This window comes from Arabidopsis thaliana, chromosome 2, assembly GCF_000001735.4.
Source record: "Arabidopsis thaliana chromosome 2, partial sequence".
Lineage (NCBI taxonomy): Eukaryota > Viridiplantae > Streptophyta > Magnoliopsida > Brassicales > Brassicaceae > Arabidopsis > Arabidopsis thaliana.
In genome coordinates this window covers 13739187-13757387 of record NC_003071.7, presented here as the reverse complement: position 1 = coordinate 13757387, position 18201 = coordinate 13739187, and the positions used below count along the sequence as shown (strand labels likewise).

The following is an 18201-nucleotide window of genomic DNA, read 5'->3' as shown; positions in this document are numbered from 1 at the left end:
TTTAAAATAAAATCAAAATTTATGTTTTCTGGATTGAGTTTTCATTTATTAAAATATATATATACATGGAAACATATCAAAATTTTATATAAATTGTAAAAATAAATGACATAGCTAGAAAAAAACACATATGTAATTTAATTAAATATTATTAGATGAATAAGTGATAAAATCTCATTATGTAATAGTTTTTTGCCGCCTAAAAATCTTTATTATGAATAAAAAACGCCAACTCAAATTTTGCCTTGCTACGGGTCTCTCTTTATGCAAAAATAAAATGAAATACTATTAACATTTCATTGACAAATTAACTTAAGAGAATAAACTTTTGAGAAGAAATAAAATGATTAACACATGGCAATTAAAATATTTATATTGTAATCTAATCTTAAATAAACTTAACAAAATGGGCCGTTACATGTAGGGCCCAATAATGATGGGCCCCACTGAAAACAAAAATACAAACAAACGGCTGCTGTGACTATAGAGTATATAGACTAGATAGGACTTTGTGAGCTCGAATCAAAAAAGCACTTCAGTCACACGTTTTTCAATTTCTCTCTTCTATTTTGTTCTCAGAAGAAGAAGAATGATGGATGAATTTCTGGGCATGATTTGATCTCTCTAGTTTTGTTTCTCTTCCTTTAGTAATCTCCTGTCAAATCATGGTTTTTTAAAAAAGATAGTTCTTGACTTCTCTTGTTAAAAATTCGTTGCGTTGTCGTAAAATTTCCCTTTTTTAACTTATGCCTACAAAGTGTTTGCGTATATTCCGCAGAGAGAACCAGAAGGTAGCTCAAAGAGGTAAAGAGAATGTCTCACTGTTGTTAATTTCAATGAATTTGTAAAAACTCTTTTTCAGATTTTTCTTCTGTCCGGATGAGTTTGTGTATATAAGTCTTCATATCCACATTGTTGCTAGTTTTCAGCTAAAATAATCAATTTGGTTTGACTTGTGATTGCTCTTCGCTTAGATCTTGATTCGTCTTCTAATCGCATTGACTCTACAGGTCAAAGTTGGAAACTTTACCTTGCTTAGTTCTCTAATCTTCTCATCCTCAATGCTGAATGAAGAGTTGCTAGATTTAAATGAGATGGTTCTAGTTCCAACACAAACTATCTGAAGTGGTCCTTACTTTGATTGCATTATCTCCATGGGACTGGGCATTGACCCATCTGTCGCTATTACGGCACTGATTGTGGTCATTCTGGTGGTTCCAATGGATTGCCAAAGACCTCAACTGGTGAACATCGGTGCTGTTTTTGCTTTTGATTCGGTTATCGGAAGAGCTGCAAAAGTAGCTCTAGAGGCAGCTGTTTCCGATGTGAACAATGATAAAAGCTTTCTCAAAGAAACGGAGCTACGGCTATTAATGGAGGATTCTGCCTGCAATGTCTTTCGTGGGTCCTTTGGAGGTACCGTGACTGTTCTTCTAGTTCTTTTGTGTTTCAAACACTTGTGACACTCATCCATGGCTGATACAGTATATCAAACATATTATAGAAAGCGGTCAATGCACATCAGTAGCAACAATATTTCATTTTGTGATAGTTGGAAATGATTGGCACATCGATTTACGTTTTAATCCGTTTTTTATTGGTACATATTTTGGGTTCCGAATGCTAATAATGCATAGAACAATATAGACCGCATACCCTAAACAGGCTGTTACTAGGACCTGTGTTTCCTGTACATAAGTGGAAACAAAACTTTGGTTTTACCACTAAGGGCCTGGTTTAAGCTTCAGTGGTTTTTGTTTTGCAGCTTTTGAATTGCTTGAGAAAGAAGTGGTGGCTATGATCGGTCCAATTTCATCCTCTGTTGCTCATACAATTTCCGATATTGCAAAAGGGCTCCACTTTCCTCTTGTCTCATTTGCAGCAACTGATCCAACTCTCTCTGCCCTCCAATTTCCCTTCTTTCTTCGGACTACACCTAATGATGCCCACCAAATGTCTGCCCTTGTGGATCTTATCAATTTTTATGGATGGAAAGAAGTGATCTCAGTTTACTCGGATGATGAGCTCGGAAGAAATGGAGTTTCTGCTCTAGATGATGAACTGTACAAGAAAAGATCCAGAATTTCCTATAAAGTGCCGCTCTCAGTTCATTCTGATGAAAAATTCCTTACTAATGCTTTGAACAAATCCAAGTCCATCGGTCCTCGAGTTTATATTCTTCATTTTGGTCCGGACCCATTGCTCAGAATTTTTGATATAGCGCAAAAGCTGCAGATGATGACCCATGAATACGTATGGCTCGCCACAGACTGGCTCTCTGTTACCTTAGATTCTTTGAGTGACAAAGGTACTCTAAAACGCCTTGAAGGAGTAGTGGGGCTTCGTCAACATATCCCAGAATCCGTAAAGATGGAACATTTCACGCATAAACTGCAGAGCAACAGATCAATGAATGCCTACGCATTACATGCCTATGATACAGTGTGGATGATTGCGCATGGCATCGAGGAATTGCTGAATGAAGGAATCAACATAACGTTTTCTTACTCCGAAAAGTTACTTCATGCACGGGGAACCAAACTGCACTTGGAGAAAATCAAATTTTTCAACAGTGGGGAGTTACTACTTGAGAAACTTCTGAAAGTAAACTTTACTGGTATAGCCGGTCAAGTTCAGTTTGGTTCTGGCCGAAACGTTATCGGCTGTGACTACGAAATTATCAATGTAAACAAAACCGATGTTCATACTGTCGGTTTCTGGTCGAAAAATGGAGGCTTTTCGGTTGTAGCCCCAAAAACCCGTCATTCACAGAAGAAGACTAGCTTTGTTTCTGATGAAAAACTTGGAGATATAACCTGGCCTGGTGGTGGCCGTGAAAAGCCACGTGGTTGGGTCATTGCAGATTCTGCAGATCCATTGAAGATTGTTGTCCCGAGAAGAGTGAGTTTTGTCGAGTTTGTGACTGAAGAAAAGAACAGTAGCCATCGGATCCAAGGATTTTGCATCGATGTCTTCATTGAAGCATTAAAGTTCGTCCCTTACAGTGTTCCTTACATATTTGAGCCTTTCGGGAATGGTCATTCAAGTCCTAATTACAACCACCTTATTCAAATGGTCACGGATGGTGTAAGTATCCACTCCAAAACGTTCAAAACTGATTCGGAAAGCCTCTGAAGTCATGAACATTCCCAGACTAACTTTCACTGTGATAATGGGTGGCTTTTCCTTGTTTTTCCCCTTTATTTCAGGTATATGATGCTGCTGTTGGGGATATTGCAATAGTCCCAAGCCGGTCCAAGTTAGTGGATTTCTCGCAGCCATATGCTTCCACAGGCCTTGTAGTGGTGATTCCTGCTAATGATGACAATGCGACTTGGATCTTTCTGAGACCCTTCACCAGCCGGTTATGGTGTGTTGTTCTAGTTTCATTCCTGGTTATTGCCGTAGTCATCTGGATCCTCGAACATCGCATCAATGAAGATTTCAGAGGGCCACCCCGAAGACAACTCAGCACAATGCTCTTGTAAGTTCAGCTCGTAATATTCACTGCACTTGATAGTTCATTCTTGGTGATTTTCTGATACATCTACTTTGATTTGTTCCTGCAGGTTCAGCTTCTCAACTCTTTTCAAGAGAAACCGTGAGTAGCCTTAATTTCATCCATCCATCTTTCTTTAAAAACCATCAAGCAAGAGAAAAAAACAAGTTTAGAGTTACATTTAAGAATCTGTCCGATACATATTCAACTCTGTATTGATTTTTTGCCAACTCAGATCAGTGATATTTCTGTTTTATCCTGTTATGTCAACAGAGGAAGATACAATAAGTAATCTAGCAAGACTAGTGATGATTGTATGGCTCTTCCTATTGATGGTTCTAACCGCGAGCTACACAGCGAACCTCACCTCAATCCTCACAGTTCAACAGCTTCCCTCTGCTATTACCGGTATTGATAGCTTGCGGGCAAGTGAGGTACCTATCGGGTACCAGGCTGGGACGTTCACTTTAGAGTATTTAACCTACAGTCTTGGCATGGCTCGGTCTAGACTGGTCCCACTTGACTCGACCGAGGAGTATGAAAAGGCTCTAAAGCTGGGGCCAACCAATTGGGGAGGTGTTGCTGCCATTGTCGACGAACTCCCTTACATCGAACTGTTTCTAGCAGAACGAACAGGCTTCAAGATTGTTGGAGAACCCTTTATGCACCGTGGTTGGGGATTTGTAAGTACAATTTTCATGTTTCTCTTAATCAGAAATTATTTACAAAAAGATTTGAACTTAATTTTTTATATAACAGGCGTTTAAGAGAGATTCTCCATTGGCTATAGACATGTCAACAGCTATCTTGAAACTCTCTGAGACGAGGAAATTGCAAGAAATTCGAAAGAAATGGTTATGCAAGACGAATTGCGCAGGGAAATCAAATTGGAACCCAGAGCCAAACCAGCTTCATCTCAAAAGCTTCAAAGGGCTGTACCTTGTCTGCATTGCAATCACAGTCTCTGCGTTTTTGGTGTTTGTTCTCAGGATGATACGCCAGTTCGTGCGGTACAGACGGATGGAGAGAACATCCTCGATGCCACGCGCTTCTTGGTCAGCTTCTCCTACATTGCGGTTGAGAGAATTAGTGTTTGATTTTGTGGAGTTTGTGGATGAGAAAGAAGAAGCTATTAAGAGAATGTTCAGAAGAAGCGATGACTCTAATAACAACCCATCTCATGTAGGGGAAGTCCAAGCTGATACTGAGGTACCACGAAATTGATGAGTAGATTCCACTCTATAGGAAGAAAATTGTTATGTATAAGAACTAGATATAGCTAACATGTAAGTCAATATTCGAATTGTAACTTAGCAACATAAAAAGCTGGTAAAGAACCAGTGATCATTAGTCATTACCATGCTTAATTTGGCATTGACATTGGGGATTTATGTGATAGGGTTTGGTACTAATAGAATATGCAACACTTCAAAAGCCAACCAAATTTGGATATATAAACTCCTCAAAAATTTTAAAAAGGTTGGATCTTTGTATGTATATGTACGTCTAATTGTACTCATAATTGTTTGGTAATCATTATTGCCACGTTCTATGAAGTATGAACTCATGAACTTTTCTTTTATCCAACTTGGTGCTTTTATCGTATGCTAATTTGTTTTGTCTGGCCCACCCATTTGCTATTTTATTGGTTTTTTTTATATAGTTCTGTTAATTTATTGCCATCATCTCTGAGATAGTTTCAGTTCTGTTTCTTGATCGGTACAGAATCCAAGATAAATTATATACAAACACATACATATATGTAAAAAATCTAAGTCTTTGATTTTAGGTTCGATACAATGTCAATAAAGTTTTGTCTTTTTTGTCTGACCCATCTTTTTCTAGTTGATGTTGATGTTAAAATCAATGGTCGTTAATGCCTGTTCGATCAGATTTTTTTCTAACTCCGAATCATCAAGTGGGTATATAATGAGCCCGTAAAAATCACTCCTTTTCGATTAAAAGATGGGATTTTTCGTGATGATTAGAGATGTTTCCATGGGATTTATGCTCCTATGTATTTCTGCTTTGTGGGTTTTGCCAATACAAGGTGCTGGTAGAGAAAGTTTCTCAAGAAACTCTTCTTCTTCTTCTCTGCCAAGCTCTGTAAACGTTGGAGCTCTGTTTACTTATGATTCTTTCATTGGAAGAGCGGCCAAACTTGCGTTTGTGGCGGCCATTGAAGACATTAATGCTGACCAGAGTATCCTCAGGGGCACCAAGCTTAATATTGTCTTCCAGGACACTAATTGCAGTGGATTTGTTGGCACCATGGGAGGTACTTTTCGTAAACTGCAATTTGAATTATGTCTGAAAAGTTGCTTGTGAAAATGCCCCAACGAAGCTGGGGTTTAATAGTAATGAGGTTATTCAAATTGCAGAGCTTGTCTTGTTCATAAACCTCTTGTTAAAATCTTCGTTTTGCGCATGGATTGCTTTTTCTGAATGAGGAAGTAGATTGGTGATATGTTTTCTTATGGTGTAGCTTTGCAGCTAATGGAGAACAAGGTGGTTGCAGCCATTGGTCCACAATCTTCAGGAATTGGTCACATAATCTCCCATGTAGCTAATGAGCTTCATGTACCTTTCTTGTCATTTGCAGCAACGGACCCGACTCTTTCTTCGCTTCAATACCCTTATTTCCTTCGTACCACACAGAATGATTACTTCCAGATGAATGCAATCACGGATTTTGTATCCTATTTTCGATGGAGAGAAGTTGTTGCGATCTTTGTGGATGATGAGTATGGTAGGAATGGAATATCTGTATTAGGTGATGCTTTAGCCAAGAAACGTGCCAAGATCTCTTACAAGGCTGCATTTCCACCTGGTGCAGATAATAGCTCAATCAGTGATTTATTGGCTTCTGTTAATCTGATGGAATCTCGCATCTTTGTTGTTCATGTGAATCCTGATTCGGGTTTAAACATATTCTCTGTCGCCAAATCTCTTGGAATGATGGGAAGTGGCTATGTCTGGATCACTACTGATTGGCTTCTTACAGCTTTGGATTCCATGGAACCGTTGGATCCCAGAGCTTTGGATCTCTTGCAAGGAGTGGTTGCATTTCGTCATTACACACCTGAGAGTGACAACAAGAGACAGTTTAAAGGAAGATGGAAAAACCTTAGATTCAAGGAGAGTCTAAAAAGTGATGATGGCTTCAATTCTTACGCGCTGTATGCTTACGATTCTGTTTGGTTGGTAGCTCGCGCTCTCGATGTTTTCTTCAGCCAAGGCAATACAGTGACTTTCTCTAATGATCCAAGTCTGAGGAATACCAACGATAGCGGCATTAAGCTATCAAAACTTCACATTTTCAATGAAGGGGAGAGGTTCTTGCAGGTCATTCTTGAGATGAATTATACAGGTCTGACTGGACAAATCGAGTTTAATTCAGAGAAAAACCGGATTAATCCAGCCTACGACATTCTGAACATAAAAAGTACAGGTCCACTGAGAGTTGGATACTGGTCGAATCATACAGGTTTCTCAGTCGCGCCTCCAGAGACATTATACTCTAAGCCTTCAAACACATCTGCAAAAGACCAACGTCTTAATGAGATCATATGGCCAGGGGAAGTAATAAAGCCACCTCGGGGTTGGGTTTTCCCTGAAAATGGAAAGCCGCTGAAAATCGGGGTGCCTAACCGTGTAAGCTACAAAAACTATGCTTCTAAGGACAAGAACCCGCTTGGTGTTAAAGGCTTTTGCATCGACATCTTTGAAGCTGCGATTCAATTGCTTCCATATCCCGTTCCACGTACTTATATACTATATGGGGACGGGAAGAAAAATCCTTCATATGACAATCTCATAAGTGAAGTTGCTGCAAATGTGAGTCCTACTTCTTCTTCTATTTTACTCAATCAATTACACGAAACAGTATACTTATGTTTTGTTCTATTTATGTCTCTAGATTTTCGATGTAGCTGTTGGGGATGTTACCATCATTACAAACAGAACCAAGTTTGTAGATTTCACGCAGCCATTTATAGAATCAGGGCTTGTGGTGGTAGCTCCAGTGAAGGGGGCCAAGTCTAGTCCTTGGTCCTTCTTGAAGCCATTCACTATAGAGATGTGGGCTGTGACCGGTGCCCTTTTTCTCTTTGTTGGAGCCGTCATCTGGATTCTTGAACATCGATTTAACGAAGAATTCCGCGGACCTCCTAGGCGTCAAATCATTACAGTCTTCTGGTTAGTTCCATACAATTATTGAATCGACACAAAACTCATATGTATTAGTTTAAGCTCAAGTGCTAAAGCTTTGCTTTACCCCCTTCCTTTCTCGTCTTCAATATTGCAGGTTTAGCTTCTCAACAATGTTCTTCTCTCACAGTATGCACACAATTACATTTAAGATCATACGAAAACATCAAAGAGAAGAAACTCTCGGTTCTTTTCTTTTGTTACCAAGGTCGCAAGGTGTTTTATTCTTCTTCCTTTGTTGATCTTCAGGGGAGAATACGGTGAGCACGTTGGGAAGGTTTGTGCTACTCGTATGGTTATTTGTGGTTCTAATCATCAACTCAAGCTACACAGCCAGTCTCACTTCAATCCTCACCGTTCAACAGCTAACATCTCGGATAGAAGGAATGGACACTTTAATAGCAAGCAACGAACCCATTGGAGTCCAAGATGGTACCTTTGCGTGGAAATTTCTGGTCAATGAACTTAACATAGCTCCATCAAGAATCATTCCGCTTAAAGACGAAGAAGAATATCTCTCTGCTCTTCAACGTGGTCCCAGAGGCGGTGGCGTGGCAGCCATTGTCGACGAGCTTCCTTACATTAAAGCTCTCTTGTCAAACAGCAACTGCAAGTTTCGAACAGTTGGACAGGAATTCACTCGGACAGGCTGGGGATTTGTATGTGAAAACCAACTTCAATTTTTTAAGATCAGTCTCTGTTAAAACTTTGCTTAATGGATCTCGATTCTTGCAGGCGTTCCAGAGAGACTCTCCTCTAGCTGTGGACATGTCGACAGCGATCCTGCAACTGGCTGAAGAAGGAAAACTCGAGAAAATCCGCAAGAAATGGCTTACCTACGACCACGAATGTACAATGCAGATTTCAGATACAGAAAACTATCAAATATCGGTACAGAGTTTCTGGGGACTCTTCCTAATATGTGGCGTCGTTTGGTTCATTGCACTCACACTCTTCTGCTGGAAAGTTTTCTGGCAATACCAACGGTTAAGACCAGAAGAGAGTGATGAAGTACAGGCGAGGAGCGAGGAGGCTGGTTCTTCTAGAGGGAAAAGTTTGAGAGCAGTGAGTTTCAAGGATTTGATCAAAGTTGTTGATAAGAGAGAAGCAGAGATTAAGGAGATGCTTAAGGAGAAGAGCAGTAAGAAACTCAAAGATGGCCAAAGTTCAGCTGAGAATTCGCAGTCGAAAGATCACGAAACTCCACAGTGAGATATATAATAACGAGTTACACAATTTGTTTAATGACTGCAGATATAACATTACACTTAGAAAGGTACATAGATTTATTACATAGATAGAGATAAAAATGCAAAACAATTTCCCTACCATCTTGCAAGACGAACAAGTGAACTGAGTCATGGTTTCAATACCAAGTAGTCTCAACATTTTAAAAGATCTAAAACGTAACACTAAGAAATGTACCTTGCTAAAGAATTTGCTTAAGGCAATGCAAGGTTGTAACTTGCAAGTGTGTTTACGAATATGATTCCTCCAAGGCGTGAGAGATAAGGAATTTTGAAATGATCATGTCTTTAGACTCCCTGAAAAATAAAAAATAAAACATCTGCAAATTCAAGAGTCGAAAGTTATTAGAACCGTAGAGTTCACATTTTTCTAGACTATGTAGAGGATGTGAAACTTATTCAAATGTTTAGAACTTAAGATTTTGTAACAGATCATGGGCTCTCTTAATTAGTGTAGTCCTTCGGGTGACTATTTTTTCTGGATACTATATACATCCTCCGAGGAAGATTATGGGCCTAAGGCCCGGTAGTGTTCGAATTTACCACTGAATCAAACCGGAAAAATGGTAGCCGTTTAAACCGGTTCGCTTTAATTTAGATTTGGCCAATTATTAAGTAGCCGGCTCTTCGTTTCCGCGGTCAACGACAGATTAAAGCAGAGAGAAAAACAAAATCCATTGAAGAAGGAGAAGAAGAAAAAAAATGGGAGCATTTTGCAAGTTGATCGATGCGGTTCTCTTCTTATACTTTGCTCTCATGGCGGTAATTGCGCCGCTTATCGACGGTCAAACGAGTCTTCCCGGCGATATCTTCCCGGCGTTTATCGTCGATCTGAATCGCTGGTACATTGATGAATTTGGAGATTATCTAGTCAAAGAGAAGCCGCATTTCCTAGTCGGACTCGTCTGGCATGAGCTTTTGCTTCTTTGGCCGCTCTCAATCGTCAACGTCTACGCAATTCTCGCTGGGAAATCGTGGTTTGGTACCACCTCAATGGTGTACGGAGCTTCCGTCGTGACTTCTATGGTACATTTAGATCTTAATCTCGCTGTTTCTGATCAATTTGGATATAACGTGTTTGATTTAGAGTAAGATTTTGTTGATTTATGGATCTGAAATCTGAGATTAATGAAGATTATAGGAGAAATGATTATTGGTGATCAATGTTAAAGTCTGTGAAACTGGACCATTACAAAGTATGAACTAGGAGCAGACTAGTGAAATTTGTATAATGCTTGATTCAAGATTTCATTTGGTTCCCTAAAATCACAACATTGTATGTTGATGAGGGAGAGAGATTTTGAGTTTCTACTATGTTGAATGACTAGTTTCATGGTTATTAGAATTAGTAACGTTATCGAACTTATACTTATTGTTCTGCAATGTGAATCTTTCCGCATTCATTGCTAATATGCCTTGTGATGAAGAATCTGATATTGAGTATTCATTACTTATTAGGCTGCTATACTGGGAGAGATGATAGGATCAGGGAAGGCATCTGAGAAATTGTTGATGATGTATGTGCCATTCATGGGTGTTGGTATTCTAGCTCTTCTTCGTGGTCTTCTTTCTCAATCCAACAAAAGTGGTGGAGCTGTTGGCAAGAGACCTGCTATTTTGGCCAGGAGAAAGCGTGCTTGAGGTACACTTGATGATCAGCAAGTGTATCTTTTGACTCTGAGAATTTCTGCTATAGGTGGATTTGGCTTTTCAAACAGAAAATTTTGAACCTTTGTGATGTATTCTTCCTGTTTTTTTAGCAATATCATGTCATCTGTGTTCTTGTTTGAAATTAAATGAAGTTAAACTGAAAATATTTTACAGTTCACTTCACCAAAAGGTCTACATTGTTGGGTCTTGACAAATCACACGTTGTGATTCCCATTCCCAAAAGGTCTACATGTTCAGCACAGATTTCTTAGTCTTGTTGGGTTTGGTCAATCTAAAACCATAGGCAACGCGCAACAGCCAAAAACTCTTTAAGCTCTCTTGCAAAACAGAGAGTCTTGGGAAGAAAAGGTGTGAAGTTTTGATAAACCAAACTACAGAAATAGACAACAAAAACAATACAAAAGAAATATCCATACTCTAGAAGAAGATCTAAAGTCAATAGAAAGAAAACAAAAAACAAATTTGAAACTCAAATAGAGAAAAAGAGTACTCAATAACTTCATAAAGGTTTCCAAGTCCAACAATGACAAGGAAACAAACAGACTCAACTGAAACAACGAAAGGTTCCATGTCCAACAATGACAAGGAAACAAACAGACTCAACTGAAATAACAAAAGGTTTCCAAGTCCAACAATGACAAGGAAACCAAAGACTCGAATGAAATAACAAAAGGTTCCAAGTCCAACAATGACAAGGAAACCAAAGACTCAACTGAAATAGCAAAAGGTTCCAAGTCCAAACAATGACAAGGAAACAAAAGACTCAAATGAAAGGAAAAGATAGTTGTTTTTTCCATCTTGAATGGGTTTATTCCAGGGCTAGTCAAATCCCGAACCTCGTAAAAAACCAATCTCCTTGAGGTTCGTTCTTGACTCCTCCCCTTTTGAAGCTCTCCAATAGATTACCGAAATGGGGGTGGTTCAAGCAGTCTGACAAGGAAACAAATCTTTGATCCTCCGCACGGTTGTACGAATCAGATTCTCAGTAGTTGCAACAGAGCTAACACTCAGCCTAGCCTCAGGACCTGACTCAACCAGCATTTGGAAGGAAATGGTCAAAAGTGATCCTCCTTCTTTTCCTCCAGGCTTACCCGTACCATCTGGAAAAATAGCAAAACCAGAAGGCAGGATCACCACAAAGTCAGGATCACCACCTCCATGGAGAGTAATATCCATTGATGTCATATCAACAGGCGCATAAAGCACAAATGAAGCTGTTGGGTCAGTAGAAGTCTCTTGAACTATCATCATCTTGCTCTTGCTAGTGTGTCCATGCTGTAACCAATAATAACATCAGTCACAGACCAAAAGATATAATATATATCACATTTTCCAAAATACAAGTTAGGTATTTTATACCCGGAGTAAACTTGCACAGTTCCTTTTGTCTATCCCATTCGTAATCTCTGCTATCTTGTGCATCATCTCTCCGTTGCAGAGAACATCCCACTGCAGATACATATCTCAAAACATGTTATATAAAGAACATAAAAAAAAAAGGAAGTCCTGTCCTAAGTAGTAAGTAAGTACGTATACATTGTGTCGGTGAGTAGCCTCTCTGAGGAAGTCAAAGACAGTGTTAGGAGGAGCAGGAAGCCAAAAGGAAGTGGCTGCACAAATAATGACACCGGGAGGCTTTCCTGGATCATTCACGCTCTTCATTGTCATCACTCTGATATCTTCTCCTTCAACACCAGAAAATATTGTAGACCCCGTCGCATTGGTCATTCCAGCAAAGAAGGTTCTCGCAATCCGCTCAGCTATCTTCAGCATGCTCATCTTTCCATGGTTAGTTAGCGCTGCAAAACATCACAAAACGTTTAAGAAAAGAAAACAGAGAATACATTTTCCATATGAAGCAAAATTTGGTAATGAGTTTACTTATGTGATCACCGGAATCGACAGATTGAAAATCTGTCGACAAGATGCTAGATATCCGCTCACACTGGCGTACCAATGTACCAACCCAGCGGTTAGCAGCAAAAGCTTGACCAGTACAGATTAATTTCTCAAAGATGCTGTAACTTCCTGCATCATCTACTTCCACATGTTCCACCCATGTAACCTTTTTCAAACCAAAAAAACAAAAAAAAAAACATCATTTAAAATATAAATTATATGATGATACACAAAAATAACCATAATGTAACAATAAGTTACATACCTTGGAGTAACCACTATGCATTTCTTGAATCAGACATCCAGAGGGTCGGCGGCGACATTTTAGGTTGATGTTTGGGAGGAGATGGTCGATGGAAATATCGACCACCGCCCACAAACCCTCTCCTTGTTGCTTACAGTAGCGGACGAAGTAGCTTTCGCGGGTTGTGACTAGCGGGGAAAGCACTTGGTACTCAGCACTCATCTATGAATAAGAACAATATTAATTGGTTAAACTTTTATATATCAAACAAGTATTGTTTTTTTTCTTTGTATAACTCTATATTAGTGTAGAAGACTTACTATTTGGAGATTTCCATTGAAGTTTCCAGCAGCATCAGCCATTATCTGTTCATGAGTCCTGGCTCTACCAACAATTCCGGCAAACATTGTTGACCACAGATTCTGCAAATACAGGTCATTAATTACACACCTGACCTAATATATGTTATAGTATACTATATAAAAGGATTAATTATGATCATATAATTTGATTGATTAATTTACCTCTTGCATGAGCATTTCAACAATGCCAGTAGGACACATTGCCACGAGTGCAGTTTCCCTGGATGCCTCGGTTCGAAACCCGCCAAGTCTAGGACCGAGACCCGTGCGAAACGTCTTTTCGTATTCATCCAAGTTCAAAGCTAAGCTAGTGCCATTAAATCCTCCCATCCACAGTGGTTCAGCCACTTGAGCCATCACCAAGAGCTCCTCCATGGCTCCAAATGCCAACTCCATGATGATCGGCTTGGTATTAGCATCTGCAGGTCCAGTGGTTTCCCTCGAGTGGTTTCCGACATTTCCCTTAGATCCCATCCCGAACTCGAAATTTGGAGGAGGATTAGGAGGAGACACACGGGGATGGCTCCTTACTGGTATCCCCGTAAGCCTTGATATCTTTTCCGCTGTCACGGAAAGTTGCTTGATCTATAACCCACAAAACAAGAAATACAACTTGTTTAATCATTTTTGAAGTGTTACTTTCATATTCATTGAAATAGTCAATGTGCAATTGTTATGAACATTTACATTTACATAATAGAAATGCTCTAGTTCAAATCTAGTACCTCTTCAGTCAAACGAGCGTTGAGGATGCGAAGATGGTGCTCTTCGAAGGTCATTTCGCCAATTGCAGTTTGGCCTCCACACTTAGGGCATAAGGCTTGATGAATAGCTTCTCGTAACCGCTGATTTTCAGACCTAAGGTGGTTGTTCAGATTCCGAAGTTCTGAGTTCTCAAAGCGTTCTTGTTGATTCTGCAAAACAAAACAAAAGTTCTTAGTATATTTCAACTTAACTGAAAAAACAACTAATTAAGTCGTTATCATTGGATATGGAAGCAGCAAATTTAAAATGAGCTTTTTGGTTTCAAGTGAATAAAGAATAAACAAATGTCGTATTAATTGCGTTCACAAACACACACACTTCGTCTACAGATATATACACCTGTGCAAAAACGTTGTGTTGTTCCACACGTTTCAAAATGTTATTATAATATTCTCTTACGGAAAAAAGACAACAAAAAAAAAACACTTGATTTCATTTATTTCACAAAAATCTTACTACAATTCAACAAATAATATATATGTGGAACCATCATACTCTAGACTTATATACCAAGAATTATTCAAGCCAACTCATGCCTATATATACATACAGAAAATATGTGTGAGATTGTGAGAAATTTATTACATATATACGTACCTTGTTTTGAGTGCGTTTGTTCTGGAACCAGAATTTGATCTGAACAGGGTCCAATCCCAATTGAGCGCTAAGGTCGTACCTTTGTTTGTCATCTGGGTGAGGACACTCTCTGAAGAAACTATTCAACACATAAAAGAAAAAGAAAAAGGAGAGATGTGAAATGATTATAAATAACTTAGTACTGATCTAGCTAGATAGAAGTTGAGTTATTTAAAGAAATGAAGAAAAATTACGCTTCCATCTCCGAAATCTGAAGTTGGGTGTGACGATTGTATTTTTTCTTCTTATGACGAGGAGCTTGATTGTTTCCCAACCCTTCTCCATGATTGCCACTTGAGGTATTCCCACTGTCGAAATCTTGATCTCCAGAATCATTTCCAGCATTAGTGTTGTCAGTTCCACCATTGTTGTTGTTGTTGTTGTTGTTTTCGTTGTCGTTGTTGTTGTCTCCGTTGTTAGCCACTGGTACCATGTTTGACTGAGACATTTTTGTTGTTGTTTTCTTTTCTTTGGGATTCTAAAGATCTGAGAGTTGAAATAGAAAATATCATGAGTTACATCAAATTAGAGGGATATAAAATGATAAGAATTCATAAGATCTAGAAATTAGGGTTTGTGAAAAAGGTTTCTTTTTCTTTTCTTTTCTTCTTGAGTACAAGAATCAAAAAGGATTTTTTTCCAAGATTTGGATTTTTGCAGTCAGACAAAACAGTACACTCTCTTTCACTAAATTCCTGACAACAAAAAGTTTGCTTTTCCAAGTCAACCAATTTTTTATCTTTATTTTCTTTTTCTAGAAGATCTTATAGATAAAAGAGAAACAGACAAAAAAAAAAAAGACAAAGTAATTGAGGATGATAGTTGGAAACTTGGAATAAAAAAAACCCACCAGTAGAGATTAACAAATAATCAACCCAAACAAAATGAATTATATATATATAGACTATTAAATTAACCCCAAAAATATTTTGCAAAGAACATGAATTAAGAAACAAGCCCTAACCGGAGATCAACTTTATGAACTCTCCGAGATTAGTTTTTAGAAGTTTGATTTAATTGTTCTTTAATTCCAGGATTTCACAATTTATAGATCTAAATATAGAACAAGGAGGGACTATAGAGGAAGAGAATACAAAAAGAGAACTGTTGGATTCATTTGCCCAAAACAAATAAAATCACCATATATAAGTAGATCGAAAAAAAAAAAAAAAAAAAAGAGTAGATCGAAGATAGACTTATTATTATTTTATTTTTTAATCAAACAATATTTTTTTAAAAAAATTGATAGATTTAAAATTAGTTTTGTAAAGATCTCCCACTCAACATTTATTTTCTCCCTTCAGATATATTATCAATTTTTGTATACAGGAAGAGACCAAAAAAAAAAAAAAATGGTATGAGTCAGAGTATCATCTGTATATGTTCCGACCAAGCAGCAAAGAATAATTGTGTGTGATGTATTAAAATTTTCCCACTATTTGTTATCATCTTTGTATTTGGTAGGATATAAAGTATATAATCGTAGATGCATTATTAAGAACATAAACATAAAATACAAAGGATAACGAAGAGATCCAACAATACCTTTTGAAGTTTTGGCTGTGATAAACTCAGAAAAATCAAATCTTTTTTATGTTTTTCGTTCCTTTGCTAGCTTGATCTATCCCTCCGTATATCTTTGGCTCACTCTTTTCTACAAAAACGAAAAAAAATATTAAAACAAAATTTCGTTCCCAGTAGAAAGATATACAAGAATCAGTTCATCATTTGATGTATATGACAGATACAACAAATATGCTACTGATAACTCGATATTTTTATATATACAGAGGATATGGTGCAACGAAATTCAATCGAATGAAAAGGTTGAATCCAATGATATATTTGAGATTAATGAGAAAATCAATGAATGGTTGGTGTATTACATGGGCGATGAAATATGGGAGTAACTCTTAGATGGTATCGAGGTTTTATGAAGCAGTTTTGAGAGGTAAATGAAAGTGCTGAGAGTGCGAGTGAATTGAGTGGTTTACACACACATATTTATAGGTAGAGAGGGAGAGACACTTACTTAACCCTACACTCTGGAAGAAGAGGGAGAGAAAGCTACACGTTAAAAAGATAAATAATAAAAAAAGTAGATTCTATCTTTCCATCCATGTGTCTCAATTCAATTGGTTTTCCAGATACGTTTATAGTATTATTACATAATTCTAATTAAATAAATAAAAAACTAAATTAAGTTTTCTCCATTAAAAGAGAAATATAATAAAATTTAGATTTAATGTCATTGAAATATTTTTAACCATTTTTGGTATATTTAATTTAGTCATTTTAAAATTTTTAATTTGAAACAAAGATTTCTATAAAATATTATGCTTATATGGTATGAGCCTAGGAGAAATAATGTAAGATTATTTCAATTTTAAGATTTGAATTTCATAGTGAAATGGACCATCAAATAGTTTAGGAAAGAGTAAAATAAGATAAGAGTTTATAACATATTATCATAGAAAAAAATTCAAGTATAATTAGTTGTTTTGATAATGATTACCATCAATTGATTTTTGAATGTTAGAAGATTTGTAATATTAATCGATCTAGTTAATAATACTATTTGTAGATATGAGATGTACGGAATAAAAATACAGAAACGACAAATCTATGCTTTTATTAACTATATAGATCGTTATACACATATAAAGTGAGCAAAATAAAGAAAAAACTAGAAAATAATTATTGACTAGATCGATCATTTATAATAAGAAAGAAAAAAGTCGGCGGAACAAAAAAATAAGAAAGGTCCAAAATAGAATTACTGACTCGATCGATCGTTACTACTATTTATTAAACATATTCAAATATCAATAGATAATAATTTGGTAAAATTTATTTAACTAACTTTAATAGCTAGTCAATACATTATCCAAAATATCCTTAAACATAGTTAGTCATTAGTCAATTATTTTTCTATCAATATGTTCAATATACATTTTTAAATATGGATAGTGACGTAACGACTGACACTAGATAGAACATAAGAACCAAAAGTACAAATTCTAGTCGCCGGTCATATAATTATTTTTAGGATTTTGTCATCTAAAATAAGTTTGACCTAAGAATTAATCATAATAGTCAAACTTGAAACAATTATTTAAATTTATGATCAAAAATAAAAATTTAGTTTTTATGTGAAATTTCATATCATTCAAAACTATACATACTTTAAAAATAGTCTATAACATAATTGGTTCCATTATTTGGTAATCTAAATTAACCTAACATAGTATCATATCACTCAAAACTTATAGTCACTATATTTCTCATACTTCAGAACACAATATAAGTTTAATATTCAAGAAAATCAAAATTAAATCCATAAAATTAGGAGATAAAAATCTTATAGACTATAGTGAAAAGTGTAAGCAGCTGGTTGAAAAACCAAAATCTATTTTTTTGTTTAAGAATTTAAAATCTCTTTGTCTTTATCGATAAGTGTCACTAAACCCAACTCGTGAAACAACCAGTTCTGCAAACCAAGTTAAGAAATGAAATGGGTCCAATGGTAACGGAAAGCACGTTACGTATTTGACTGCTAAACAGTTTATGGCCCTAACAATATTTAACCTTTTTGGTTACATTCAAATTTAGTTTTGTTTTTTACACTAATTTCCCTTTATTACACACTAAACAGTCTGTCGTTTCTGG

At 36.9% G+C, this 18201-nt stretch overlaps 4 protein-coding genes across 10 annotated transcripts; 3 read left to right on the top strand and 1 right to left on the bottom strand.

Moving 5' to 3' along the window:
- Window positions 1–494: 494 nt before the first annotated feature.
- GLR5 (glutamate receptor 5) lies at window positions 495–5125 on the top strand. Its single transcript, NM_128799.4, has 7 exons — window positions 495–804; window positions 1011–1416; window positions 1766–3087; window positions 3210–3484; window positions 3570–3601; window positions 3773–4182; window positions 4259–5125. The coding sequence occupies exons 2-7, from the start codon at window positions 1155–1157 to the stop codon at window positions 4721–4723; spliced, it is 2766 nt and encodes a 921-aa protein (NP_565744.1). The 5' UTR covers window positions 495–804; window positions 1011–1154; the 3' UTR covers window positions 4724–5125.
- On the top strand, window positions 5107–9108 carry GLR3.5 (glutamate receptor 3.5; the record flags this gene model as incomplete). Of its 7 annotated transcripts, NM_001336392.1 has the most annotated exons (7): window positions 5186–5777; window positions 5985–7336; window positions 7419–7696; window positions 7806–7837; window positions 7958–7985; window positions 8074–8367; window positions 8444–9100. In NM_001336392.1, the coding sequence occupies exons 1-6, from the start codon at window positions 5465–5467 to the stop codon at window positions 8075–8077; spliced, it is 2007 nt and encodes a 668-aa protein (NP_001324010.1). In that variant the 5' UTR covers window positions 5186–5464. The 7 variants fall into 7 exon arrangements, with proteins under 7 accessions (NP_001324013.1, NP_001324012.1, NP_001318335.1 ...); NM_001336391.1 differs by having other exon boundaries at window positions 5107–5777; window positions 7958–8367; window positions 8444–9108; NM_001336390.1 differs by having other exon boundaries at window positions 5107–5777; window positions 7806–7985; window positions 8444–9108.
- A 469-nt stretch (window positions 9109–9577) lies between these two features.
- On the top strand, window positions 9578–10822 carry AT2G32380 (Transmembrane protein 97, Putative). The gene is made up of 2 exons (NM_128797.3): window positions 9578–9981; window positions 10414–10822. The coding sequence occupies exons 1-2, from the start codon at window positions 9658–9660 to the stop codon at window positions 10594–10596; spliced, it is 507 nt and encodes a 168-aa protein (NP_565742.1). The 5' UTR covers window positions 9578–9657; the 3' UTR covers window positions 10597–10822.
- Window positions 10823–11101: 279 nt separating this feature from the next.
- On the bottom strand, window positions 11102–16510 carry HDG3 (homeodomain GLABROUS 3). The gene is made up of 12 exons (NM_128796.3): window positions 16419–16510; window positions 16078–16186; window positions 14727–15018; window positions 14494–14611; window positions 13857–14045; window positions 13294–13716; window positions 13090–13191; window positions 12791–12991; window positions 12508–12691; window positions 12163–12425; window positions 11986–12075; window positions 11102–11901 (listed from the first exon to the last, which is right to left on the bottom strand). The coding sequence occupies exons 3-12, from the start codon at window positions 14978–14980 to the stop codon at window positions 11548–11550; spliced, it is 2178 nt and encodes a 725-aa protein (NP_180796.2). The 5' UTR covers window positions 14981–15018; window positions 16078–16186; window positions 16419–16510; the 3' UTR covers window positions 11102–11547.
- Between the last annotated feature and the right edge of the window lie 1691 nt (window positions 16511–18201).